The sequence below is a fragment of the Pteropus medius genome, unplaced genomic scaffold (assembly GCF_902729225.1).
Source record: "Pteropus medius unplaced genomic scaffold, Ma_sr-lr_union100, whole genome shotgun sequence".
NCBI lineage: Eukaryota > Metazoa > Chordata > Mammalia > Chiroptera > Pteropodidae > Pteropus > Pteropus medius.
Window position 1 is genome coordinate 13068625 of NW_024342473.1, and position 19371 is coordinate 13087995.

Genomic DNA, 19371 nt, shown 5'->3' on the forward strand with positions numbered 1-19371 from the left:
CATGTTGCCTGTGTGATGAAACCATCACCAGCCTGCTGCCAAAGCCACATGACCCTTGTTCACATTGCTGAGAAAAAGTTGAACCGAAAAAAAAAAGTTGAACTGAGTTGTGTACAACTCCCTTTGTTTTGCACTTTCTAGGGCAAAGTCTACACTCCGCTAATCATGCATCTTCTGGGAATTCCTTCCGGGAAAGTCAGTTGGATTAACCATTGCACGAATTTGTAGAATTTGTGTCTGTTAACATTTACCTCTTTGTCAACTATAACTTGCTCTGATTATATGTTGGATTTTCTGAAGACACCATCCCAGGTTTCTGCTAAGCAAAAGTACTGTTGCAAGAGCAGTACTTAATCAAGTATTTACCAAATTTCTATTGTGTATTCAGCCCAAGTATGTAATAAAATACCTGCCTTCAAAGAGCTCTTAGTCAAGATGGGATACAGACTAAACACACAAAATATCAGCCCATAAATAAAATGAAATGTTCAATTGTCCTGAGAATGATATAGGGATATATTATACAACAACGTAAAGATATTCCTACATCATCATATCAGTGATATGTAATTTTTTACTTACTGTCTTATATTTCCTCACTAGAATGGAAGCTCCATGAGAAAAAAAAAAGTTTTTTGGTTCAGTTTTATTTCCTTGGTGCCTGGCATGTAATTGGTGTTCAATAAATATTTGTTGACTGAATAAATGAGAAGTCAAGACCTTAGAATAGACAGAGAAAGGGAAGGCTTCACCGAATACTGGCACTTCCTCAATTGAAAGTGGCAGGCATCAGAAGGATAGCAATCTATAGATTTTGGCAAGCAACTTCTTTATTTCTGTAAGAAGAAAATATGCATATAATTGAAATAAAGTTCGGATGGGATGAATATTTAAATTGGGTGTTAGGGTCCAAGTGCCCTGCTTAGGTCATTGCTAAAAGGAGAGGTTTGTCCTAAAATCAATGGTTTTCAAACGCCGTTTTAAAGCAAAACTCTATTTTCAAACAAAACACCAATAACTGAAACAAAAGCAGAGCTGCTCTGATTGACTTTGAGGTGGCATGGAAGAGGAGACAGGGGAGGTCCACCCTGTTAGACTCCCTCACTTCCACCACAGAACTATAGCTTCTGAGGGATTCTACTAACACAGTTTGAAAACATGGAATTAAGGAAGTGGCTCCATAGTGTAGTGGTTAGCACGCCTGCTTTATATGCAGAAAGTCCTGGGTTTGTACCAGCTAAGCCACCGGTCTCACTTCCATACTCCCTGCCATCAATCGAAAAAGACCAGGACTTTACTTAAACGAGACCACGGACCACCATAGACCATACCCAGGGCCCGGTGCACACCCAGAGCGTGTGGGAGGAGACACGCTGCCTTCAGAGATCCAGTTCTTAAGGGTAAACAGCAACATCCATAGGTCAGGGAGTGAAGGGAGCAGAAGGATTTAAGAGTGGGGGAGGAAAAAAGAAATCACAGGATTAAGGGAATTTTAGTCTCTCTTTTCCCAAAATTCTATTAATGGAGGCAGCTGAGGAAGACCTGGGCTCCTCTGATGCCTGCCACTTTAAATTGAGGAAGTACCAGGAGTCAGTTCCCCCAGACATAAAAACACAACACGCCCAACACACATGGCCTGGGCCAAGGCCAATCGATGTCTCTTCAGAGGGTCAGACCCAGGGAACTAGAAGCTACATTTCTCTGATCCAACACTGATGAGGGCTAAATAAATTGTGTGACCTAGTCTTGACTCTAGCTTGCTCCTCTTTTGCCCCGGTTACCCCAAGCTCAGAACTAGAGGCATCCAAGCTCACCTGGCAATTTCTCTAGGATTTGGAGTTAATCAGGATCTTAACATACGAAGTAAATACTCAGTTTGGGGGCAACCCAGATGGATAAAGAATCTGATTAATTCGTCACCATCCCCCACCTTGTACAGGGGTCAATCTGCTTTAGCTCTCTGGAGAGGGACCAGCCACGCAGTCAGAAGGCTCAAAGAGTAACAAGAGAGTTTAAGGAAGGAACTATTTACCAGTGTGATCAAGTTTAAGGGACCCTACAAAGGATTGTAAAGCACCCAGGGACTAGCAACAGCTGAGAGAGTTATCACTCGTTTGAAAAAACAAAAGAGCTGTCATCCAAGAGTTACTAGGGGAGCTAGTTAAAAATACCACTTTCGTGATACAAGTGAGGAAACAAAGGATAAGACGAGGAACACAGGATGTGGAATCCCTGCGGGTAGGAACTTACTAAATCTGAAGAATCTAGCAAAAGCCGAAGGCCTTTAAAAACTCCACGTGGGGCCAGCTAAGCCACCGGTCTCACTTCCATACTCCCTGCCATCAATCGAAAAAGACCAGGACTTTACTTAAACGAGTTAGGACTACAACTCCCGGGTTGCATCGCTCCGTGTCCGTCTCAAATTCCTCAAGGCTAAGAAAAAGGGGCTCCCGGAAGAATTGCGTGTCGGGACTGGTAGTTCCTACAGTTAGGGCCAGCCACCGCCGTAGCGCGCTCATTGGCTCCCAGGTCACCGCCCCCTTCCCCTCGCTGTACGACGGCGTCTCACGTACGCACACGCAATGCGCGCCCACGCCCCATCCATAAGCCTAGAACGCAGGCGCGCGCACGCTCCCCGGGCCGGGTAGACGGGGGTGGGGCGGGGGGGGAAGAACGCGGAGGAGGGGAGGGAGGGAACGGGGTTAGGTGTCTGCTGTATTGGGTAGACGACAGTGGGGCACGAAGAGTGCGAAGGCCTAGCCGCCAGACAGGTGAACTCTGCACTGGGCCTAGGGTAGGCGGGAGGTTCTGGAGCCAATTCAGCGCTCCTTTTGAGTAGGAGTCGGACTGCTGAGACCCGGAGGGCAGCAGGGGGCGAAGCCCCGGCCTAGGCCCCGCGGAGATGTCCGGTTGCGGCGCTTGTAGTTGCGGAGCGGTTGCTGCGCGGCTCATCACTTCCTCGCTCGCCTCCGCGCAGAGAGGTAACGAAGTAGTCCCTCACCTGGGTCATTGGTACAGGACTATACCCACGGTGGGGACCCCGGGGAGAGCAAGAGGCCTACCCCACCACGAGGGTGTGAGAGGATGCACGGCGCTTCGCCTGGCACCACCTTACCCTTCCTGTAGGATGGGGCTCTGCCAACCTTTGGAGCAGCTGTTTTTCAAATTTGAAGCAAACCCCTGTGCTTCCCCGCCCGCACGCTTCAGGCTTCCTGACTTTGGGGCCGTAATATGGCCACTTAGAAACCCTGACAGTTATAAAATGCTTCTCCTTTAGTTAAAAATGTTCCCAGACCTTACTCAGAACTCCGCCAGGGACTGCCGCCTGCCCCGGCTGCAGCTCCTCTTCCGGAACCCGGCCGTGTACCCCTCAAGCCTGTTGGGGTTTCAGAGGAGGGCTCGAGTGAAGGGCTGCCACTGTTGGGGCCGCGGGGCGCCGAGCAAGCCGTTCCGGGCTCAGGCCGCGCGAGACCCGCGGTGTCACTGTCATTGTGCGGCCGCTTACACCAGGACATAAACGGGGCTCACAATACTCCCTGGCGCCGGGAAGACCTCCGGGTCCTCAGGAAAGCGGCAGGGAGATTGAGGAAATTCCTGCAGAAACTGTTTTTAAGTACTTAGGTGTCTCAGCAGTTGTTTGCCGGTTTTTCCGACTGGACGGTCCGAGATAGCTTCTTAAGGGTGGCGCTTGTTTACCTTTCCTTTCTATTAATCAGGAGCTGTGAAAGTGGCACTCCAGCCAAGAGGTTCCGGAAAAGAAACCATTTTTTCTCTTTCCCAAATCTATGTCAGACTACGAGGCTAGAGCTTGTTATAATCACTAACTACGTGACAAATTCGTTTTATTTTGGTTTGTCGGCTTATGACCCTTGGATAAATTTTTTAAAGCTCCGTTTTACTACTTTTTAGGTTAATTATAAAATTTTTACTGTTTACTAAATGTAGATTTCCGAGTTTATTTCACAAAGGGGGATACAATGAAGTAATGTGGGCAAAAGCATTTTGTTAAATGACATATAAATGTAAAAGGAGTGATTTTATTCTCAAGACCTTGATAAACCTGAACAAATCGATGTCCTTTTCCAGGAATTTGACTTGTAAACGCTTGAAAGTGACATTTAAGTTTATTTATTTGACATATACTTGTTGAGGGCCTGCTATGTGCCAGCCTTTGTTTCGGTGCTGGAGATAGTGGTGAACAAATCCTCACCTTCAAGTTAAAACTAGTGGAGTAGAAAATATTGTTTTTTAGGAGTGGATAAAGTATGTATGTTCTTTGGGTAGGGAAGACTTATTTAACGAAGTTCTTCATCTGTTCCAATCAATTGTCCCTGAAAACTATGAATCATAGAAAATGTGCAGTTATTTCTTTTTTCTTTTCAAAACAACCACTGCTTTAAAAGTTAAATATATCATTAGATAAGTTAACAAATTAATGACTTATTTAGGAATTATATATTTATCAGTAAATATAAGTTTGCCAGAGGTTTTCAGAAATACAAAGCTATTGTTTTCACTGTAAAGGAGCAAGTTAAAATGTGAGACATTACCAAAGATCATTATAGAATTTATTTTTATATAACAGCAAATGGTTTTCACATTGACTTAAGACTTTCCCAAGGCTTAATTACATAAAACATTTATTTTCCATAGTAGAAATTCTAAAAGTCTACAAAAATGTAGAGCTATTTAAGGATTTAAAAAACTCCAGGAGGATTATTTTTATTTAGGACTCCCGGGATGAGGAAGAGAGGCGAAAGAAAAATCAGAATTGAACTTTAGCTGGTTTATTATTATTATAAAGAGTAAAGAAATTTAACAACATAAATGAGAACTTGATCGAAATAGTCTTCTAACAAGTTATAAAATTAGTTAATAAAAGAGGACATTTCAGAGCTTCTCTGAAGTACAGTGCTATTCTTTGCATTACTCTCATGTAAGACTAAAAATTTTATGATAGTTTGAAAAATTATTTAGTAAATTATACTAGATACTGGATCTATTTCTTTTCCTTTTGGGCTATATGTATCCAATTTAATGTGTTTTTCCTCAGTCTTTTTTAACGTGAAACCTATAGTAAAGTAGAAATTTTAAATATTTTTTCTACTCAAATTGCTGGTCTTTTTCTATTTTAATGTTTATTTTTAAAAATGTACTTTGTATATATTTCAATTTACTTTCTAAATATGTGTATTCAGAAATGCTTGATTCCATTTAAAAGAATCTGAATGACAATATTTGGTCTGAATTTGTGAGAATCGCGGGATCACTGGTAACTGCCTTGATTTCTAGCTGCCTTCTGTCCTTGTCTATTAAAAGGTGTCACTTAGTGAGAGTGTAATGAAGATGTGAAGATGCTCAAACATGTCCATAGTTTTCATGATAGTTACATAATATGTCTAGATTTTAATTTTAATTCTCTGTTTCTTTTGGTAGTTAAATACAATACAGTTTAAAGCTAATAAATAATATAGCATCTTTATTGCAAATTATTTCTTAATCAACATTTCTTTTTTTTGGCATATTCATCTTCAGACTAGCAGACTGGACTTAGTGAAAACCCATCAAATATTTTTAAACTTAAGGAAAGCTATTATCAGAGTAATGTTATTTTTCTTTATTAAGAATACTTCTTAATTCATGAAACAATAACTTGGGCATAAAATGAAATTTTGAGACTAATAAAAGCAATAAGCATCTACTAATTTGCCGGCATTGGTTTTGTTTAAATTTTTCCCCCAATTTGTTAGAGGTTAGAGGCCAGGTGTTTAAGTGAGCATTTAATTTGATTTGCCATTTCATCAATTGTTGTGCACTTATTGCCACCGCAAATAACTTAAAATTTTTTGTTAGTTCTTTCACTCTATTTCTAAAATATAAATTAAAGATCGATTTATATTTTAAGCTGAATCATTTGTATGTTTTTGGAGAATGCTTAATTCAAAATTGAATATGGGCAATCAAATATTTAAAAATTGAATAAATAACTCTCCTTAATAGCCCTAAAATCTGCGTACCTTATTCTATTTCTTTTTAAAAACACCCGCTCTGAAATTCAGAAAACTGTATGACAAAAATTTTGTACATGGTTTACCTTTTTAACTGTCATCTGTCATTGCTGCCATATAGTCTTTCAAAATATACTTTACAGAAATACTTCCCTTTTTGTCTTTTAGGGTTTTTTTCTCTTTGGGTTCACAGGCCTTCAAAGGGTCAGGGATAAAATTCAGGGTTCTGTGAACTTTATTTTCACTAATCTTTAAGTGAAATATAGCATTTCTTTCAATTCCGAAGTTAAACAACAACCACAGTAGTATTAGCAGTATCTGAATTTGTCACCACATATTTTCATATCACATTACAGTTGCAGATATCTCAAAATACTGTTTGTATATAATTTTCACTACTTTGAAATTATGATAATAAAAGAGCTATTAGATCATATTTAATTTTGTTAGTGAAGAAAAATATTTTTAAAATATAACTACAATATAATTGGTTTCCTTTGTTAGATATTTTATTCTATACATTTGAAAACATTCTGAGAAGGGGCTTGTCCACAGACTTTACCAGACTACCAAAGGGGTTCGTGGCTCAAAAAAGGTTAAAAACTCATGATTAGCTTGCTGCAATGATTTCTTTGAAGATTTATACGATTGGTGAGTGATTATTTAAATTGTTTAGTACAGTGGTATAAAAGTATGGGGAAATTAGCAACATCAGCATCACCTGGGAACTTGTTAGAAATGCATTTTTGGGTCCTACCTCAGACCTTCTGAGTCAGAAACAGGGAAGATCCCCTGCAATCTGTGTTTTAACAAGCTTTCCAGATGATTCCACTGCACACTCAAGTTTGAGAACTGTGGATTTAGTTGTTGGTATAGCCTATAGATTATAGAATGTTAAAACAATGCTGCAGTACCATACCATCAGGACCAGCAAAGAAACTCCTAAATTTAGAAGTGTAAGCATGTTTTCCAGATAGTATTTTCTGTGATGACTGTATGGTTGCATTGGTTTCATATTGTTACTTGATAAGTTATATGAAAGGAAGGATTTATTTTTCTTTCTATACAGGTAGACTTTAGATAATTTCCTTTCAGATTATTTTCTAATAATATTAGATATTGTAAATTGTTAAACACTTAAAATGCCTGTTTTCTTGTAAGTGGGAAATGATATACTGTATGTGATACTTCAGGGTGGTTTTGTTCTAAACATCCAAGTACAAATAGCCTTACATAATTTTGTTATAATTGTAGTTTTCTTTGTGAATATATTGTAATGGCTCAATTAAAACATTATACTTGTTACATAGATTATAATTTTGTTTTGCTGTTTTTCATATTAACTAACTTTGGACTTTTTCAAACACAAAATAAAACAGTGAACCACCAAACAGCCTTAATGTCCATTAACTTTCTGCGTTCTTGATCTCATCTATCCCTCTCCCCATTACTTTTTCTAGACTTGCCTTTTGGATTGTTATAGTCTTTAAATCATATGTCCTTGGAAAAACATTAATGTTTAGCTTAAAATTTATGAACTACCTTAAATCTCATTCTATTGAGAGTATAATGGTTATTGTCATTTACTTTGAAAAATGGAAATGTTAACACGAGAAATTTGAAATGTCTTTTGAAAACATTACTTAGAAGGAAAACATCAAAATGTATTTTTACATTATTAATATTCAAATTTAATGTTAATCAAAATTTTACAGACTATGGAATAGGGCCTGGGGTGTGATAAACCTTAATCCTTTTTGGTGTTCTTCGTGAATTTATATAGAGATGAGAAAATTTGGTTCCTCTTACTTGTATCTTTCCCAGAGAATTTGGTGGGTTCATTTTTGTGCTTTGTGGAGCAGATGGCCTAGGATTATAAAGAAATTAGTTGTGCTAACAGTATGTGCTGTTGGAAAATTGGAATTAATAAAACCAGTCAGTTATATAATGAAGTAGTTGTTTTTGACTTGTTTAAAGGACATAATTTTAAACCAGTTTTTGCATTTGGATAAATACATACATGTGTGCATGATCTCTTAAAAGCCCTTACAGGTGTAGAAATAAAAGTTTAAAGCCTGAATTGAGAATTTTGCAGGGACTAAAATGAGGAAGGCAAAAATCAGTTGCTTAAATTCATTTAAATATTAACATTAATCCCCCCCACCCTCCTTCTTTATTTACTTTATTACCTCCTAACAGCACTCGGGTAAACTGCTGGGAAACTTCCTTCTTGATGATTCATTAATGTAGGTTAGCTTATGCAAGATTCTGAAATCTATGGAATTTTGTTTAACCTGGGACCATTTAATTTTCTTATGTAGGGAACATTCTTAAAGCTGGCTCAGTATGCAGTATGGCTCTTTTGCCATTGCCTGTAACTTATTTTGGGGTTTATTTATATGAGAAAAATCAGGGGGCAGCAAACAATGACCCCATGGACCAAATCTGGCCACACTCATTTGTTTATATGTTGTTTACTTTTGCTCTGATGTTACAGGCATAGTTGGGGCTGAGACTACAGGAGCCACAAAGCTGAGATGTGGCTCAGAAAACTGAACATATTTACTATCCGTGTCCTTCACAGAAAAAGTTTGCAAAATAATCTCTATTCTTTTTAAGAATTTTAACATCAAATATGAACAGCACATAACTTTTTAAAGAACATTTGATGTTTGTTTCCATTGTTGAGGATATTACCCCTGTATAACCAAAGACACAAGAGTTCATGTCAATTGCTTATTCTCATTGGTAGATATAAGAAGAATAAGAATATAGGACATGAATGGCCTTTTGCCCCTGCAGATGAGGCGTGTTGAACTGCATATCTCAAACTTCGAAAAAGCCACTCATTGTTATGACCTGGGTGGTCTTCACTTCCTACTTCCAAAGAACAGGGCTGGAAAGAAAAGAAACATCTCTATTCACCTGGAATCTGTCCAAGGCCCAGATCTGGCCTATTTTTGAGAGGGCTCTGCCTCTGATGGTATCACTATTTTCTCTACCAGTTTGTATTACTATTGTGAAAACTGTAGCTTTTTCAGCCTACTTTATGCCTAAGGAATTTTTGTTTGTAGAGAATTTGTTGAAAGCATGTTAGTGTTTGATGTGTAGGCTAATAAATTTCATTGTATTTTCAGGTATTTCTTGTCGCATTCATATACCTGTATTAGGAAGGCTTGGGACCTTTGAAACTCAGATTCTAAGAAGAGCTCCTTTTAGAACCTTTACAGAAACACCAGCATACTTTGCCTCAAAAGATGGGATAAGTAAAGATGGCTCCGGAGATGGAAATAAGGTCTTATGTCTTTATTGGCATCTATATGCATATTTGAGTTCCCTCCTTTAAAAAATTATAATAATAGTACTCTTATGTTTTCCGTAGGAAATGTGAAATATATAAAATGTTCTGAAGAATTTTATGTAATTTTATTTTGTATTTCCGTTTGAACCATAAAATAGTTTTATAAGCATTGCACTTAGTAAGCAGTAATTAAATGTTTTAACATCCCACAGTAGTAATGAAGCTTCATTATGTAATCTATGTAGTCATTCTATAGGGTTGAATAAGAAATAGCCAACATTTCCTGCTTTCATACAACTCTTATAACTCAAGATAGTATAAACCTCATTTCATATTCTACCTAAAAATCTTGGCTATGACTTAGTGTTGAGCTGCTCTGTAACTTACAAGTAGATGGATAGTGATTATTATTAGGTCAGTGGATTATTTTTTTATTATGTGAATTTGACTAACACTAGTTAATATTATGTGAGATAAAATGCTCAGTGCTTTCATATCCACACTTAATCTTAACAATGACTCTCTGAAGTAGGTGATATTATCATCATTTTAGAGCTGAAAAAAGTTAGATTCAAGAAAGTTAAGAGTCATTACTTACCACTATAATAACTCCCAATTCAATTTCATTGAAATGTGGTTTTTTATTTGTAGTAGTTTTTTTCCTAGTTCTTATTGAGTCATTGAAAGAAAACTATTTATTATACATCAGGGATCCCTACTCCCTGGGCCTGTTAGGAACCGGGCCGCATAGCAGGAGGTGAGATGAGAGTGAGCAAAGCTTCATATGTATTTGCACCTGCTACCCAGCGCTAGCATCACTGCCTCAGCTCCACCTAAGATCATCAGGCATTAGATTCTCATAGGAGCACTGGTCCTTGGTGCCAAAGAGGTTGGAGAGTGCTGTTATACATGCTGGCACTTACCATGTAAAGGAGGAATACAGATAAATGTACATGTTTACTAGAACATTTTATTTTTGTGGTAAATATGTCTTTTTGACACCAGTGATAATAAATGTATAAATTATACTAATAATTCCATTCTAGAAATTGTAAAACTTAAAACATTAATTATAAACTATATCATTTATATTTAAGTTACAGATAAAATGATTGCCTGAAAGTAGTAATCAACATTTTTTTTTCCTCCTCCAAAAACATTAGAAATCAGCAAGTGAGGGAAGCAGTAAGAAATCAAGCTCTGGGAATTCTGGGAAAGGTGGAAACCAGTTGCGCTGTCCTAAATGTGGCGACTTGTGCACACATGTAGAGACCTTTGTGTGTAAGTGTTACTTTTATTATTATTTTGCTCTACCTTTTCTTTAGAAATATATAAATTATATAAGCCAGGGTTATTTTCTTTTCGAACTTACTGTTCTCTCTCATGTTCACCAGATACTAAAAATTCCCAGGATTGGTAATATTTTTCCCTGTGGTATAAAAGATAGTTTAAGAAAATGATTTCTTTTTTAATTTTGCTTATGTGCGTTTATTTTAGACTTGGATTTTGTGAGTTTTTATGCATGTGACCATTAAGCTGTAGGAAAACCAAGTGTTATTTATCCGTTTTTATTATTCCATTCGTCAGATAACTATTGAACATCTCATAATTGGAGAGGTCAGTCATTCGAATATTAAGGTATTTTCCCTCTCTGAGTACTTATGAGAGGATCTATGCTCTCAATTATAGAAAATGTTTGATAATTATTAATGATTCAGACACTAAGAGAAGGAAGAAATCAACAGTCCTTTTGCTGTCAATGTCAGTAATGCTCTAAAATGCAAAGATGTTACTGCAGATATTTTGTTTAATGAATCAAATGACTCATTTCCTGAATGGTTAGAGTTAATAGTAGTGACCCAAGAGTAAATTACATTGTCAGCCTTCCTTATACAGTCCAGTTATGTAAAGGTCAGGTTTGGCGGAAATTTTAGTTTCTGATGATTAGCTGGAGAATATTCTCTTTATTAAATATTTATTAAATATTGAGACTTCAGTTACAGTTGCACATTTATCAGTAATATTAATTGGCCAGTGTATGAAAAAGTACTACATGTAGCATGTTTTTACAGTTTTAGAAGGACTTTTAAAGTAGTTCCACTCTATAGCTAGAGCTTTAGAGGTTCTCTTCAAGGTTTTTGCCAAGTAAGGAATCAAAGAGAAAAATCAGTCTGAATAAATTATTAATTTGTATCGCAATATAAAATGAAAGTGACTTCTAAATAACATTTGCTATTAACAAATTTGGTGTGATATACTAAAGTTCTAAAAAGTTTGAGAATTGCTCAGTTCATAATGGTAGTGTCATATTATATACACACAGAAAATTTCCCTTTTTTTCCCCCAGAGAAAGATTTCAACCTTTATAGACATAAGGGATAATTTCTTCAAGTGGAAAGGAAAGGAATTAACATTTGATAAATGCCAGTATATGTCATTTTATTCTCACAGTCTTATTTTTGTCAGGACAGAATATCCTCATTTTTATCAGTGAAGAAGCTGAGATTGAGCAAGTTTGAGTAATTCACCCAAGGTCACACAGAGCAGTGAGGATTTACTATTCAGAAGTTTCTATCTCATACATTTCTACCAGCTGGAATTCTTTAGGGATAAACTAGTTCTTCTTGAGAGTAAATTTATTTTTCTTTTATATAGTATTTTCAAAACCTGCCAGGTCACTATTGTTCAATAGTGATTAAGTGTTCACTGAGGGAAATTGTTAAACATGCAGATTCCCTCTTTCCCTAGAATCTGTAAATTTGATAGTAAGACCAACTGTGGAAAACACTATAGCGTTATCTAATCAACTCAAGGCTGAGTGTGGTCTGTTTCCTTTGGGAGTTCTAATGGGAGAGAGGGATGTGAAAGTAGGGAATGTAGAAAAGAGTAAAGGAAGAGTCCATACTTATATATAATTTAGTAAGCAAACATCTGTTGAGTCAGATGCTGCTAGGCTTAGAAAATACACACATGAACCTTACAGTGTCCCTGTCCTCTGGAACTTTACTGCAGAGGAGTCATAGGCCCCAGAAGTGAGAGTAGACTCATAATACAGGTCTTCAGAATACATCCTTTTGAATGCAGAGGACCTTCTGTGTCTATTCATTGAAAATTGGGTCATCCTAATTGTAAAGAATTTTGTTTGATCTCAGGTTATTCATTTTGCTTGAATCTGCATTTATTTAGTTATTAATTCATAAACATCCTTTTATGTGCTTTTGGTCACCTGTAGTTCTTTTGCAAATGGCCTGATTAAGGTAATTGTCCACTTTTTTGTCATTTTTAGTTACTTTTAATTACCCGAGGAATACATGTGTGTATCCCTCTTTATTAAAAAAGTAGAACATTATAAAGCTAAAGTTATACTTATGTATTATTTGTTCATCAAACCTAAAACTTTTTATTTTATTTATTTTTATTTGTTTATTTATTTATTTTTTATTAACACCTACAGCACCTGGTATTCCTAGGTGGTCTCCCATCCAAGTACTAACCAGGCCTGACCCTTCTTATCTTAGCTTCTGAGATCAGACAATGTTGGGCACATTCAGGGTAGCATGGCCATAGACAAACCTAAAACTTTTTAAAAGCATAAATGGTATCATATTGTTAATGTTTTTACAAATTGCTTTTTTAAAATTCTAATTCAGCAGTGTTTTGAGAGCTATGTATATTAATACAAGTCTAGTTCTTTCTTTTTAAAAAATTTTAATTTATTGAAATATTCACATACTATATAATTTACCCTTTGAAATTGTGCATTTCAGGGATTTTTAGTATATTCACCAAGTTGTACAGTCATCACTACTGTCTAATTCCAGAACATTTTCATCACCCCAAAAAGAAATCCCATACCCCTTAGCAGTCACTTTTACCCCTTCCCCTCCTAGCCCTGGTAACCGTTACCCTACTTGATGTTTCCATGGATATCTGTCTTCAATATTTCATAGAAATAGGATTACACAATATGTGGCATTTTGTGTCTGATTTCTTTCGTTTAACATGTTTTCAAGGTTCATTTGGGTTGCATTATGTGTCAGTACTTCATTGCTTCTTATGGCTGAATTTCATTGTTAGTCTATTCATTCTTTGGTGGACATTTGGGTTGTTTCCATTTGTTGGCTATTCTGAATACTACTATGAACATTTGTGTACAAGTCGTTATGTTTTTACTTCTCTTGAGTATATGCTTAGGAATGGAATTGCTGAATGAAATAGTAACTATGAGTATATGCTTAGGAATGGAATTGCTGAATGAAATAGTAACTATGTTAAGCTTTCTAAAGAACTGCCAAACTATTTTCCACAGAAACTATACCATCCTGCAACCCAGCTAGCAATGTAAAGGGTTCCAATTTCTCCACATCCTCTTCAACACTTTTTAGTAGTTTTTTTATTGTGGCCATCATAGGAATGTGAAGTAGTATCTGATTATGATTTTGATTTACATTTCCCTAATGACTAAAGATGTCTTTTCATGTGTTTATTGGCCATTCGTGTATCTTCTTTGGAGAAAAGAATATTTAAATCCTTTGTCCATTTTTAAATTGAGTTATCTTTTTATTGTTGAGTTATAAGAGTTCTGTATATATTCTGAATACTAGATCCTTGGCCAAATATGTGATTTACAAATATTTTTTTCTCATTCTATATGTTGTTCTTTTCTTTTAAATGCTGTATAGCAAGAGTCAGGAAACTTCTACTATAAAAGACCAAATAGTAAATATTTTAGGCTTTGTGGGCCATATGGTCTCTGTTATAACTATTCTCTGTTATAACTATTCCTTGCTGTTATAGTGGGAAAGCAGCCATAGGCAATGTAAATGAATGAGGATGGCTGTGTTCCAATAAAACTTTGTGTAGTAACTTTCATTGTCATTTTTTTCTCAAATGTAAAAACTATTTTTAGCTCATGGACCTTTCTGTATGTATTCAATCTCGTGAGTATGTTTATAGTGATTTTTTTGTTTTCATATTAAAGTAGTATTACTCTTGCTTGTTGAAATAAAATATTATTTTTATACCTAACATTATGAATGTATAGAAAATCAGCAGAAATCGAAATAAGAATAATAGCCAAGAAAGTTTTGATTATAAGGACTAATATATACTATTCTTTAGCTTTCTTTTGCCCATTAAAAAATAATCTGTCAAACATGAATATTTATATTTAAGTTAGAGCCTTTTGTTGTTTTTATTTTTATGTATATAATACTTTTTGAAGGCTTACTGCACTTACGTGTCTCATAGGGTGAAAATTAAACTTTTCTGCGATGGTTTGGAGATTTTATGTTGGACCCTGAAACTTATTTGGAATCATGAAGAACTTTCATTTAGACAAATCTCCTGAAAAAGTTTTTGCTAAGATAGTCTTTCTGTTGTTGGCATACTATACAAGTTTGTTTACTGGGATCAGTATTCTGTATATAAAGGAATATAGAATACTTATAATCATTTAAAGGAAGGTGGTTTATTTATCCCCTGATAATTTAACAAAATTAGATTTTTGCCCTTTGTTTTTAGGAATAAAAAAATATGCATTGCAATGCCTTTTTTTTTTTTTAATAGCATTTTGATAAATAACATGGAATCCTTGAGTTTGGGTATATGTTGAACATATTTCAGGATAAAATTGTATTGTAAGTATTCAAATAAAATTTAAGCAACCCTTCAATAGTAAGCAAAAAGAGATATGAATTGTTAGTATTTAATCTCTATCCCTTTGACCTGATTTTTTAAATATTTTGTTCTTGTGTTCTCAGGCCAGATTTTCTTGTCATACAGCCTGAACTAAATAAGAGGCTTCTCTGCCTTTTATCCTTGCCTTATTTACCATAAGTAACAATAGTAAACTGGTGCCTTATTATAAAATAAAGGCATTGACTCTCTTTCCCATTGATGGGAAATGTATTTGGGCTTGTGTTAATTGAATGTACTTGAAAGAGCTTGATTTTTTTTTTTTTTTTTAGGTAAGCATTTATTGGTGTTCAATAAATAGAAAACATGGATGGTCCCTCTTCTAGTTTAAAATTTGCTGCTAAAATTTATTCAGAATATATTGGCCTGTTTAAGAACAGACACACAAGAATTCATTTGATTAAATTAATAATTAAATTTAATTTTTAAATGTGGAATTGTCTTTTTTTTTTTCTTTTCGTAATTTAGATTGTGAAGATTTAGGTATGCTTTCCAGTGCAGTTTTGCTTGTAATCTAGAGATAGGTAGTAATATTTCCAAAGGAGAGAGATTCCCATAGTTTTTAAAATTCTTTTTCTTTGCAGTTTTAATTGTCTGGTTAGATTACACAAAAATATATTACTTAGACCTACCAACATATAACTAATTCCTTTGTACCTTTTGTTCTTTATCTGTTAATAGTCTTTATGGGCTTCTCTATCATGCTGCTTTCTGAGGTTCCTGGTTACCATTAGTAGAGGTAGGCTTACAGAAGGTTAAGAGTGTACATGTCATACGTCTACATCCTATAGCCTTGTTTTAAAAAGAGAAAAGAAGAAATCACTTTTGGTTTAACACAGGATATTCTGTAGTTGATGTGTTGCCATAAAGAAACTCTTTTACCCTGCACTTTTAATTTCCCTTGTGTTGTTTCCAAAAGCTGTATGATTATCTTTCAGTCAATATGACTGAAAATGTTGTTATTTTGTTGCTTTCTCAATGGTTTTTAAATGAAAGAAATAGGAATTAATGCAGTAGTTAAGGAAGATATGAAATAATTTTATCTTTTTGCCAAGTCAAAGTTTTTAAAAATGCTCATAGTTTTGAAAATAACCTAAAGAATATACTTTTTTTTTTTTTTTTACATTTTTAGGGATTAAAATAGATTTCTCTCTTTCAATTTTTGTGTATCATAAAATGAAAGAACCTAGTTGAAATGAATAATGTAGTTTACTGAACTTATCTATCTTTATCATCTATCTTAGTTGTAAACTAGGCTGTTTGTTGTGTCAAGTGGAGTAAACTACAAGCCTACTTTTTGTCAAGTATATAGTTTTCATTTGCAGTGAGTCTTTAAGGTAAAACAGTATTTAAATTATTTATTTTTCTCTGCTGACCTTTCTTTCCTTTTACAGCATCCACTCGTTTTGTGAAGTGTGAAAAATGTCATCATTTTTTTGTTGTGCTATCTGAAGCAGACTCAAAGAAGAGCATAATTAAAGAACCTGAATCAGCAGCAGAAGCTGTAAAATTGGCATTCCAACAGAAACCACCTCCTCCCCCCAAAAAGGTATAAAGTCTTAGCTCAGTCTTTTAAGTATTTTATCTTGGAGACATTTCATTGTTCCCCTCTCCCCAGTTTATATTAGATCCTAATACTAGTATCTAAATACATATTATAAGTTCTTAATATGGACTATATCTGGCCAAATTGTTATTGATCTTTGATACTTGGAATTTAAGTATGGAGTCCATTGCTGTCTTCATGATTACTGTGTTCGGTAGCAATGAAATATAGTTGGGTGATTACTAAAAAATGTTAATACTAAATTAATCTAAAATGATATCCTTAAAATAAAACAGCTGTGGATTTACTTTTGTTAGTTTAGGCCCCTAAATAAAACCAGCCTGCAATTGCTTCCCATTAAATGAGTCTACTTTATGGTAAAAGAGCCTCAGGTTAACAATGGAAGCAAGTAATTGTTTGACAGCCAGTGTGCCAGCGCTTTCTTTTATAGCACTTTGGCTTTTGTGGTGTTGGCTCTTGTCAAGAGTCTCAGATAGATTGTGATTGGGCTGGTATGAAACACGGCAGAGTGTACCACAAGCTCCACTGAGTACTTGGTGTGCGCTTTCTGAGAATAGGAGCCCTGCTCCTGGGCTCTGTGCCCTGTGTTCTGGCCATGTCTCATATGTTTGTGCTCTTTGATTATTTTTCACCCTCTGTACCTTTCTTCTACTGTATTTAGATATCGGTGCATTTGTCTCTTCCTCCAGATGTGCTGTGGCGGATTTAATAATTCATGGGTGTAATTTGTGAAGAATGCAGAGTTTTTAAAATTTTGCTATGTAAAAATAAATGATGTAATGGGAAATATAGCCATTAAGCTTTATATTCTCCACTAATTTGTGCAGACTTTAGACATCCGAATCAAATTTCTAGAAAATAAACAGGCAGTTAAACTATTTTCCAGAGTTAGTGAATATTAACAGTTAATTTCTATTTATAAAAAGCTGAAGGAATTTACTCCAGGTTCTAAGCTGTGGTAATAGCCACATATCAAATAGAACTTTAGTTTCTACTAAGAGTAAAGCTTTTAGATTGCCATATAGATAAACAAGTATCCTTAAAGTTAATATCTGAGAAAAAGCTAAATGTTTGTTTTAAAACACATAGATACTGGTAATATAATGGCTTTTGATTATATAATGCTTAATTTTGAAAAGGGTGGTTTTATAATATATTATCTTTGTGAAGGTTATTATTAATATGGTCAAGAAAGGTGTAGAAAGGATTTATTTTAAGATTCACATTAATGATGATACCTTTAGACCTATGGTGGCATGTGTAGGTATTCTAAGTGACTTTAATATTAACTTTTAAAAATTAGGATCAGTGGCATTGTTTATAGAATAGAAATTGGCATAGCACTAGAAGAGTGCAGTGACATTTTGTTAGGCTAGAGAACAAACAAATTGTGGTTTTGTTCATTTAGAGTTTGGGGCCTTGAATCATTGCTACATAATGTATCATGCCCTTGGCATTTTGTTTTTGATGAGTCTTTGTTCACATTTAAAACTGTAAGCAAATATGCTCAGTATATAACTCTTTAATGTGTGTTTTTATAATAGCTCATATTAAATTATTCATATTAAATTATTCAAAATATGATTATTTTTCAGATTTATAACTACCTCGACAAGTATGTTGTTGGCCAGTCATTTGCTAAGAAGGTGCTTTCAGTTGCTGTCTACAATCATTATAAGAGAATATATAATAATATCCCAGCTAATCTGAGACAGCAAGCAGAGGTTGAGAAGCAGACATCATTAACACCTAGAGGTTAGTGTTTTGATAATTGGCCTAAATAGAGATTACTATGCTTAGAGGTATAGTACACAACATTTTCAAAGTACAGGTCACTTTCCGTTAGTGGATTATGAAATCACTTTGGTAGGTTGTCAACAGCATATTTTTTTTAAGTGTAGTAGATGTGAGTAGAAAATACCAGAATACATTAACTTGCAGTTAAGTATTATTTCTTAAAACTTTTGCTCACAGTTATATGTGCATGGGTTCTGAGTCACAGAGTAAAATGTATTTCTTACCAAGGGTCTCAGTGAAAAATGTTCAAAAATTACTGGAGTAGAGATTGAGATATCACCTTTGAATTGTAGACTTCACTCCTAGTTCACCCTGACCCTATAATTGCAATCTTCTGTACAACTCTGAGTTCTTCTCTTTTGGGTTCAGGGTACAGAATTTCATTTGCCTAAATCAGAGATATATGGAGATAACTCTTACAGAACGTAGGCAGCACTGTTTCTGTGGGGGGCGGGCAGGTACAGAGTACAAGGTTAAGGGCAAATTTGTAAGTGATTCAAAGTATAATTCCTATTAGCGATAGATTCTAATATACCAGTGTACTGTGTAATCTCAGCTTACTGTGGACAATAATGTATATTATATTAATAGAATGATTTTATTAAAATACTGTAAGTAGAATAAGAGGTAAATATTTTAAGTTCTTTGTTGGTGGCCAGGGAGCTTTGATTTCTTACTTAGGCCTATAATCTATCATTTTACGTTCTTTTAGTAATCATTTTACAATTGGAGGGAGTTACATTTATGAAACTACTATAACTTTTGATTACTTTTAATAGCTACTAAATATAGGGCTCAGTGGAGACACTTGTTCACTTGTTGAACTTACTGTAAAATAGTTATGTGGTAACAGTTACTTTATTTTTAGAAAGTATTCATAATAACTAAGGGAAGACTTGGAACCTTCATTTTTATAAGGTCCAAATAGCACTGTTTAGTCATGAAGCAAAATGATTTTTTTTTGGTTCCTTCAGTCCACAATCAATTAAATTCTTCTGGGT

At 35.1% G+C, this 19371-nt stretch overlaps 1 protein-coding gene across 1 annotated transcript in view; it reads left to right on the forward strand.

Annotated features, from left to right (window-relative positions):
* Positions 1-2669: 2669 nt before the first annotated feature.
* The window catches only part of CLPX (caseinolytic mitochondrial matrix peptidase chaperone subunit X), a 32904-nt gene continuing 16202 nt past the window's right edge, over positions 2670-19371 (forward strand). The window contains exons 1-5 of the mRNA XM_039865288.1: positions 2670-2981; positions 9146-9303; positions 10473-10590; positions 16401-16555; positions 18169-18328. Of these exons, the coding sequence (XP_039721222.1) occupies positions 2903-2981; positions 9146-9303; positions 10473-10590; positions 16401-16555; positions 18169-18328 (670 nt within the window). The 5' untranslated portion in view covers positions 2670-2902. The remainder of the gene's footprint in view (positions 2982-9145; positions 9304-10472; positions 10591-16400; positions 16556-18168; positions 18329-19371) is intronic.